General features: G+C 46.6%; 1 protein-coding gene across 1 annotated transcript; it reads left to right on the top strand.

The window, feature by feature from the left end:
- The first annotated feature begins 627 nt into the window (after nucleotides 1-627).
- GPR27 (G protein-coupled receptor 27) lies at nucleotides 628-1,832 on the top strand. Its single transcript, XM_028101817.2, has one exon. It carries the CDS (start codon nucleotides 628-630, stop codon nucleotides 1,768-1,770), a length of 1,143 nt encoding a protein of 380 aa, XP_027957618.1. The 3' UTR covers nucleotides 1,771-1,832.
- The last annotated feature ends 7,172 nt before the right edge of the window (nucleotides 1,833-9,004 follow it).

Below are 9,004 nucleotides of genomic sequence, written 5' to 3'. Positions count from 1 at the left end.
CGGCCACCGTGACCCCAGCGCGGGCGCCGGACGCCGCCGCCGGACCCCCGTTACCTGGGGCCAAACGCGACTTGTCGCCACCTTGCGTCCTGGGCCCTGCCTCCCTCCCGGCCGCCTCCCGGCCCCGCGGCTGCCGCGGCGGCGCCCCCAGCCCAGCCCAGCCCGGCCCCGGCGGCGCGGGCTGCCTCGGCGGGGCTGGCGGCGGCGGCCACGCTGCGCGCTCCGGCGAAGGGGAGGGGGCTCGGCGGCGGCGGCGGCGGCGGCGGCGGGCCCGGCGGGGGGCAGAGCCAAGAGGCGCGGCGGCGGCGGCGGCGTTGGCGGAGGAGGAGAAGGAGGAGGATGCGGGGGGCTGCGGGCGGCGGCGCGGCCCTGTCCGCAGTGAAGCCCGCGGCGCCCAAGGTGCAGGGAGTGGCCGTCGCCTCCTGCGCGCATCATTCCTGAGATGGCGGCGGCGGCGCGGCAGCGGCTCGGAGAGCCCGGGAGGGGCCAGCCGGGCGCGGGCTGAGCCCCGCCGGCCGGGAGCTCGCCCGAGGGCCTGCGCGGCGGCAGAACCCGGGCCGGGCGGCCTGGGGAGCGGCGAGGCCGGGAGCGGCCCCGGAGCGGAGCGCACGGCCTGGAGAGGCCGCGATGGCGAACGCTAGCGAGCCGGGCGGCGGCGGCGGCGGCGGCGGCGGCGGCGAGGCGGCCGCCCTGGGCCTCAAGCTGGCCACGCTCAGCCTGCTGCTGTGCGTGAGCCTGGCGGGCAACGTGCTGTTCGCGCTGCTCATCGTGCGGGAGCGCAGCCTGCACCGCGCCCCGTACTACCTGCTGCTCGACCTGTGCCTGGCCGACGGGCTGCGCGCGCTCGCCTGCCTCCCGGCCGTCATGCTGGCGGCGCGGCGTGCGGCGGCCGCGGCGGGAGCGCCGCCGGGCGCGCTGGGCTGCAAGCTCCTCGCCTTCCTGGCCGCGCTCTTCTGCTTCCACGCCGCCTTCCTGCTGCTCGGCGTGGGCGTCACCCGCTACCTGGCCATAGCGCACCACCGCTTCTACGCCGAACGCCTGGCCGGCTGGCCGTGCGCCGCCATGCTGGTGTGCGCCGCCTGGGCGCTGGCGCTGGCCGCGGCCTTCCCGCCCGTGCTGGACGGCGGCGGCGGCGACGACGAGGACGCGCCGTGCGCCCTGGAGCAGCGGCCCGACGGCGCCCCCGGCGCGCTCGGCTTCTTGCTGCTTCTGGCCGTGGTCGTGGGCGCCACGCACCTCGTCTACCTCCGCCTGCTCTTCTTCATCCATGACCGCCGCAAGATGCGGCCCGCGCGCCTCGTGCCCGCCGTCAGCCACGACTGGACCTTCCACGGCCCCGGCGCCACTGGCCAGGCGGCCGCCAACTGGACAGCGGGCTTCGGCCGCGGGCCCACGCCGCCAGCACTCGTGGGCATCCGGCCCGCGGGGCCCGGCCGCGGCGCGCGCCGCCTCCTGGTGCTCGAGGAGTTCAAGACGGAGAAGAGGCTGTGCAAGATGTTCTATGCCGTCACCTTGCTCTTCCTGCTGCTCTGGGGGCCCTACGTCGTGGCCAGTTACCTGCGGGTCTTGGTGCGGCCCGGCGCCGTCCCCCAGGCCTACCTGACGGCCTCCGTGTGGCTGACCTTCGCCCAGGCCGGCATCAACCCTGTCGTGTGCTTCCTCTTTAACAGGGAGCTGAGGGACTGCTTCAGGGCCCAGTTCCCCTGCTGTCAGAGCCCCCAGACCACCCAGGCCTCTCTCCCCTGCGACCTGAAAGGCATTGGCTTATGAGGGGCTCGCCAGCCACGTACGCCTCACCCAGCCTTTCCCTTTGGTTCAGACAGTGATGTCGTCTCCCCCCTTTCTGCCCCCTTATTAATTTTCTAAGCTGCCTTCGAAATGACTCTCAACGTGGATAAGCACTTGGATTGTACAGAGAGACTACTTTTTCGGGGGTGGGGAGGGATGGGTTTCGATGTTCCCGCCCCACCCCAGCTCCGTGCATTTGTCCTACTTAGTATATTTTCATCCTGACAATAGGCCTTGGAGTCTGTACTGGTACTGACTGACGTATTCTTTCCATGTGTTCCTTTTTTTTTTTTTTTTTTTTAATAAAGGCTAAACTAATTTTCTTCGTGCAACGTTTCCTAAAGACCATGGCCAGTTTTCTACAGAAGCTATTTTTGACAACCTCAAGTGGCATTACATTTTGCAGTGAAGTAGAGAAACCTAGGGGGACTTCACAAGTTTGATTTCTTGAGGGTCTTCTGTTGGAAGCAGGAGAAAGGGGGGAAATTGTCTTAAGTTCCCTCTGAATTGCCGGCCGTGGGGTCAGTTGCGCTGCCCTGGTTCGTTGAACTTTGTTCCGTCTTGATAATGAATTTAAAGAGCAGAAATGGGAGGGTAAAGTAGCAAGGCAGTGTTTTTTAAGCAGTAACAAGTAACAAGATTTGTTTCCTACCTTACTTTGTACAACTAGAAAATATACATCAGCAACCACTGCTCTCTGTATTATACCAATCTTGAGTGGAAACATTTCTGTAAAATTGTAACTTTTAAAAGAGTAAAAGTGTTTTGGTTAGTGATGGTGTGGAGAATATACAGTATTGCATGTTTTTGTACTGATTGTGGTTCACGGATTGGGAAGGCTCTGAGAAGCAGAGTATGAATCAGAATTGCTTAGGTATTTTTTGCCAATAACAATTAAAATACGTTTATGGAAGCAGCTTGTGCTTTGAGAAGCCCAGTTTTATTCTGTCTTATGAAACTAATTTCCACTTTGAAAACTGTTCTTCTTTTGTTCACGGCATAAATGAATGGAATAAAATGATACTCTACTTCTACAAGACAAAGCATTTCCTTAAAATGTTTGCTAGGTTAAGCTGTGCTGTTCATCTGATGGATATTTTAAATTAATAATGACAACCATAATTTTAAATACTTGTTAGACACATTGTAATCTTAAATGGAAAGACTAAATTCTGCAAGTACTGTATAATATTTTTTGCTTATAATGCTACATTTTTATTGTACCTTCTGTTTTGAGGATTTATATCTGTATTTCTCTTTGCATTATACAAATATACCAGTATTTTCATTCTGGAGTGGTTTTTTGTTGCTGTTGTTTGAGGCTGTGACTGGTACTAAGACACTTCTAAATATGGTATTCATGTTCCATTATCCTTTTAGTGCATGCCTGTTTAGCTTAGTTGACCATCAGCATATTTAAGACATTTGGAGTCTTGTTAACTTAAAATGCAAGATAAAAATCTACAAATCTTCTCTTTAAAGGAAAGAAACAGTAGATGTATATACTGCTTTTATAACTTTTTTTATGAACATACAAAATATGAGTGTGAGCATTTTGATAAAAACAAATAAGGGTGCAATAAATATATTGCAATTTACTATAGTTGAGCATAAGAACTATTAACTGTTCAGTCCCAGAGGGTTAAGTCATAATAAGAGGGTGTGGCCAATTTATCTCTGACAAACACATTATTTTGTCTATAGAAGACAGTCTGTGAAGACAGTCTCATATTTGGAAAATATGCGTAAATATTACCCTATTTCTCCCCAGGTCATGAGACCAAATAGATGTTAATTATCCAAGGGCCGCTTGTCAGAAATCTCAGCTAACCTGAAGACAGAGAGGCCCGGGAAGTAAACCTCATCCAAGCCCCTCATCCACCCTAGTGACCCAAGTTAAAAAAAAAAAAAGTCACCAAGCCCATGTGATTTTCAGAATATTTCGTACCTAGCACGGCTCAGGGACCAAGTCATCTGACTCCTGAACACATCCAGCCTTACATAGCAGACTGACTGTTGAAACAACCTGTTGGCCCTATATACGTGGCTTTGAGTTCACGGATATTTTTTTTCATAGGAGAATCCATAAGCGAGTGATTCTCAAATTTTAGTATTCATTAGAATTACATGAAGTGCTTACAGCATCCAGAGATTCTTATTAGGAGGGGCTGAGGTTGGACCCAAGAAAGAACATCTTTAAGAAGTACACCAGTTGGCTGGAGAGATACCAATACGCCTTTGTGTTCAGACATAAGATGTACTTTAGATGCCATGTCTACAAACTGGGTTATCTGGTTTTGGTTTTGTTGTGTATTATTCTGATTAGATGGATGATTTCTAATGAGATTTCAGGTGAAGAGTAATGAGAAATGACAGCCAAGTGTAAAGGGAACAGAAGAACAGAGGCAGAGAAATGAGCTGTCTATGGGAAAAGTGTGTAGAGGCAAAAAGCCCCTCACACCTCAACAGCTTTTTGGATCAATGAATCTATTAACATGTACTTTGACTGCTAATTATATTAATAAAACATCACCAAGAAAAAGTTTAGTTGTGTTTCAGAATACTCTACTCATTTTACCAGGACAGGTACAAGGTCTTTGGGGAAGACTTCTATTAAACTAGCTTATTTGTTTATTTGGGAAGTTAATTTAGCACATCTCCACCCTTCTCCCTGCCCCCTCCCCGGGATAAACAAGTTGCCACTGCACTTGAAGCAATAGAAAATAGATTTCTTGTATACAAACCTTCATCAGCATGTCCTGGCATGGAACTATTGGGTCAAAAATAAGAATTTTTAGGTGTTTTGATATCATTGTGTCTAAAAGCTTTGCAGAAAAAGGATTATCTATTTACATTTCCACCTGTGTTCCTTTTTGAAAAAATGAAATATCTCAAGTGGGAAAGCACGTAACAAGTCAATACCCATAATGACAATAATCTCTGTATCCATTATCCAGCCTTGACAAATCTTGTCAGTTCTGCCATATTGGTTTGCACTGCCCTTTTCTTTCCTTGACCTTTTCTCTTCTTCCTTTGTTCCTCTTCTCTTATTCCCTTCCTCCATCCTCCCCTCCCTCCCTTTCCTTTCTTCCTTTCTTTCCTTTTTTCCCTTTCTCTTTTTAAGAGAAATAAAACACGACACCATTATTTTTGCCAAGTCTGGTCTCACCACCACCCCCTCCCTTCTCAAACGTCCTGACCGCTAAGAGATAAAAGGATCCTGGGTCCTAGGGCTGACTTAGGGGTTCATTTTGCAGGGGGGTGATTGGACGGGCAGGATCAGGTCTATCCATTTTGGTCTTTCTAAGGCCTACAGGATGGAGCGCAAACGTCTTTGCCTGCCACAGAAGGCCTTTCATCGTCCGGCCCCTCCATGCCCCTGGCCTCACCCTCTCTGTGCATTTCTATCTCTTTCTTCTCTGATGACCTTTGTATAAGCTCTTCTTGGAAAGCCCTTGTCCCCTTCTCTGTCTGGGAATCCTTCACCAACCCCTCCAGAGTAGAGGCAATATTCATAATATTTAAGAACTGGGATGGCGGAGGCATTAACTCTCCTGTACATCTGTACCCCTGGGTCCTGGCTAACCATCAAGTTTGCGCGGGCCCCAGATCCAAGACTTCTGTGCAAGCCTTTCTTGGCCCAGCCACTCCTCCTCTGGGCTTTCCTGGCACATTGTGTTTACCTGCATGGATCCTCCTGCATGCCCATGGCTCCCAGCTCCCTTAGGTCTCACCTCTTCCCATTCCTTTCCCAGGCCCTGTCTTCCAGCCCCTCCATCACTGCCAGATCGTACTGTGTCATACCAACATGGCTTTACATGTATTGTTCCTTGTGTCCAAAGTCCTCACTCCCTCCTTCCCCAACTCAATTGCTACTAAGCCTTCAGATGTAAGGGATGAATTCCTAGACATAAGGGGTGAACTAGCCTCCACAGAGGGGGAGATCATTCTAGGGCAGACCCTACAAAATTTTCAAGTCTCCAAACCTATGCATTAGATCTGAGTGCCATGGTGGGTTGAGTAGCAAACGTACTGTCTTACTGGCATTTTGAGTTGTCTTTGCACTGAAGTGGCTGAGGTTATAAAATGTAGTGGATGCAGAATACCATTCTCTTGCAGATGTGTCATTCTTTGTCACCTGCCAAGACTACTTAGTTTCAGGATCCCCTCCATGAGGGGTAAAGGAGGTAATGGGAAACCTTCTCTACGCACCCACATTCTAGACCACTGTTGCACTATTATTTAGCTGCTTCTGGAGTGAATGGAAGGAAGTTAAAGCAAAATTGATCTGAGTCCAAGGGGTTCTTTATGCCTTTTGTCCAACTTAGTTAGGCAAGACTTTTGGGGTCCAACCCAGCCCAGGAATAAAGCTCTCTTGTCCCTCCACCCCCCCCACACACCACTTCCTTTCTTTTGGGATGCTTTTGGTGAGGATTAGATGCTTGGAGCCACAGCATCCGTCTTGCAACCATGAGAAAAGATACTGTCAACACAGCGAAGGTAGCAGACCAGAAAGATTAAAAAAAAAAAAAAAAAGCAGGCATCTATTTTTAACATTGTTGAGCTGCTTAACCAAACAAACAACCTCATATCTATAGACTTCTGGTCTTGGAATAAAAACTACTATTGCTTCAGGCATTAATATTCAGTGATTCAGGCACTAATATTGTGGCTTTTTGAAGTAACAATTAACTGCAACATATTAAAATATTTAATTAAAATATTCAATTCCCTCCACTCCTTTGACAGGTATATTAGATATCCTGGAACTGTATTTACAAAGTCAAAAAAATTAGACTTATTTAATTCACCCTTTCCAACTATTGGGTCATTCAGCCTGCTGTTAACTGTGAAATTAACCTGCCTCTGGAAAAAGTAGATTTGACTTGATTTCTTAGAATGAAATACATTTGGAAGATTAAAAAGATACCTATTACTAGGCTGGTTTTTGATCAGTGTATGTTTAAGATTTTGATTTCGTAAGTCTAGCTACAAGAAAATGGAAAACCACTTGAATGAATCCATCTACAGTAATCAATAGGTATTGTAAGCTAATAAGCTAGTTTCTGTGTTGGGCAGTGCAGGAGGACACAGGGGTATTGTTCTCTTGCTAATGAGTTAGCAAGCTAAGTGGAGAAACCTGGCAAACATGCCCCAAACCACAAATCAAGTCAGAACATAATATATGCCAAAAGCGAGATCTAGATAGTTTGGGTATAATGAGGAGATCAGACATCATAATCAATTGTCTGAGACAGGCCCTAGGCATTCTATCTCTGGTGACCCAAGTGAAGAATGCAGGAAAGACCAGAAGACTGAAACAAAAATTGTCCAGTTTCCATCTTCCCCCTCCTCTCAGGTTCTTACGTTACCTTCTGACTCCCACATCCTCCCCACTCTGGTGTCCATTTTTAAAGTAAATCCCTCTAGGGGCACCTGGGTGGCTCAGTCGGTTAAGTGTCTGCCTTTGGTTCAGGTCATGATCTCAGGGTCCTGGGATAGAGCTTGTGCTCTCTCTCTGTCTCAAATTAGTAAGAAAAATCTTAAAAAAAAAAATAAAGTAAATCACTCCAAGTGAAATAAAACCACCTAATTCTCTCCTCAGCATTTTCTGTTCCACTTCTCTCTGAATATTCAAGGGTCAGTAAAGAATGTGGTCATTTTAATGGAGTAAGTTCGTTACACAAAATCTTGCCTCAAGGAGAGCCAGCAAAGACATTATTGATTAGAAGAGTCAGAACTTAATAGAAATCAAACAGGTAGTCTTTAAGAAGACCATTTCACTTCCCTCCCAAAAGAAGAACTAGAAGCAGTAGGTTTACCCTACAGAAAAGGGTATTTTGTGCTTTTGGTCAAGGAAAAGGGAGGGGGAGAGACTTACTAGGTGTTTAACTCACTCTGTGTCCTGGTTGCAGTTATGTCAAATAAAGAAACAGCTTGAAATTTATGTCTACAAGTCCCGAGTCTTGAAGTCACCTCAAATTACAAAGTGAAAACATGCAAAACTATTTTAAGTTGCAATGTCAAGGCATAAATGCAATTCTCTTACTTCTCAGTAACATTAGGAAGACAGGTACATTAAAGCTATTATTATTTGGCTTCTAGGAGGAATAATTTAGTCATTTATAAATTAAGATTTAAGCGGTCAGTCTACGCTAGGTGGAGAACATGTGAACTGTTGGTTAAGTGTATGTTTTAAAATTTCCCCGATTCATTTCTATTACCTGAATTATGCCAGTCTGGGAAGCTTTCTAGGATGGGAAATCTTATTTTCTGCCAGGCTCTGATATCTGAGAAGCACACACTGTTTTTTGGTTAGGACCTGTGTTGGAACGTGGAGAGTGCAATAAACGGTTTCATTTTCTTGATATACAGATGTGCTGCAATTTCAAAAGGCTTTGAAAAATTATTAAAGTTTCAATGCTGACTTAATACATGCCTTATTAGAATATTCTCTAGAGATCATGAAATGTAAAATGCATGAGGCAATGAAAATTTTCCTTGTCTTTTTCATGTAACATATTTATTTTTTTCCCCTTTTATTCCTCCATATATTTCCCCCATGTATTTCCTGAGCACTGACCAATTTGCATAGCAGTGTACTTGGTAGAAGAGGAAGAAGGAGAGAAGATAGGGAGGAACCTGTCACAGGTATTCATTCGGCAGAGTGACATAAAGAGTGAAACTGTACAGTGTGTAATTCTTTCAACCCACAGTCACGAGCCATTTAATTAGCATATCTATCTTGAGGAATTATGGGATACCCTGAGCTATTTCTAGAATTTGATTTGCATAATTGTTCTAATCCTTTATGAGTATGGTAACATGTGGTCTGAACAAAAGATTTTTTAAATTTCTAAGTTACCCTTATAAGTTTTATAAAGATATTAGAATTAAACACCTTTAGATATATATTTAATAACCTGCCTCCTATTGAAAGGAACACAATTATACAAAGGCATAATTAGTCTTCCGCTAATGGCATAATTACTTTACTACCTGAAAAAACAGCTTTGTTCTCTGAAAGTTTGTCATTTAAAGTTTTTACCTAGCACCTTTGGTGAGATTAAAATTCACTTAAACATCCTAAGAAAATTTACAGTTGTAATGGACCTCAGTGACATTCCCTGTCTCCAAGATTTCTTAATCCATGGGTAGATGACATATTTGAGTTTAGAACAGTGGCAACAAGAAATGGATTTACACGTTTTCTTTG

This window comes from Eumetopias jubatus, unplaced genomic scaffold (genome assembly GCF_037043125.1).
Source record: "Eumetopias jubatus isolate StellerSeaLion01/CBP00866 unplaced genomic scaffold, mEumJub1_p1.0 scaffold_1, whole genome shotgun sequence".
Taxonomy (NCBI): domain Eukaryota; kingdom Metazoa; phylum Chordata; class Mammalia; order Carnivora; family Otariidae; genus Eumetopias; species Eumetopias jubatus.
Note: the sequence above shows the minus strand (reverse complement) of the source record. Positions and strands in the feature narration are given on the sequence as shown.

What these genes read in the sequence shown, in the direction of transcription:
- GPR27 (XM_028101817.2), top strand. Translation starts at nt 628, where the DNA reads ATGGCGAACGCTAGCGAGCCGGGCGGCGGCGGCGGCGGCGGCGGCGGC.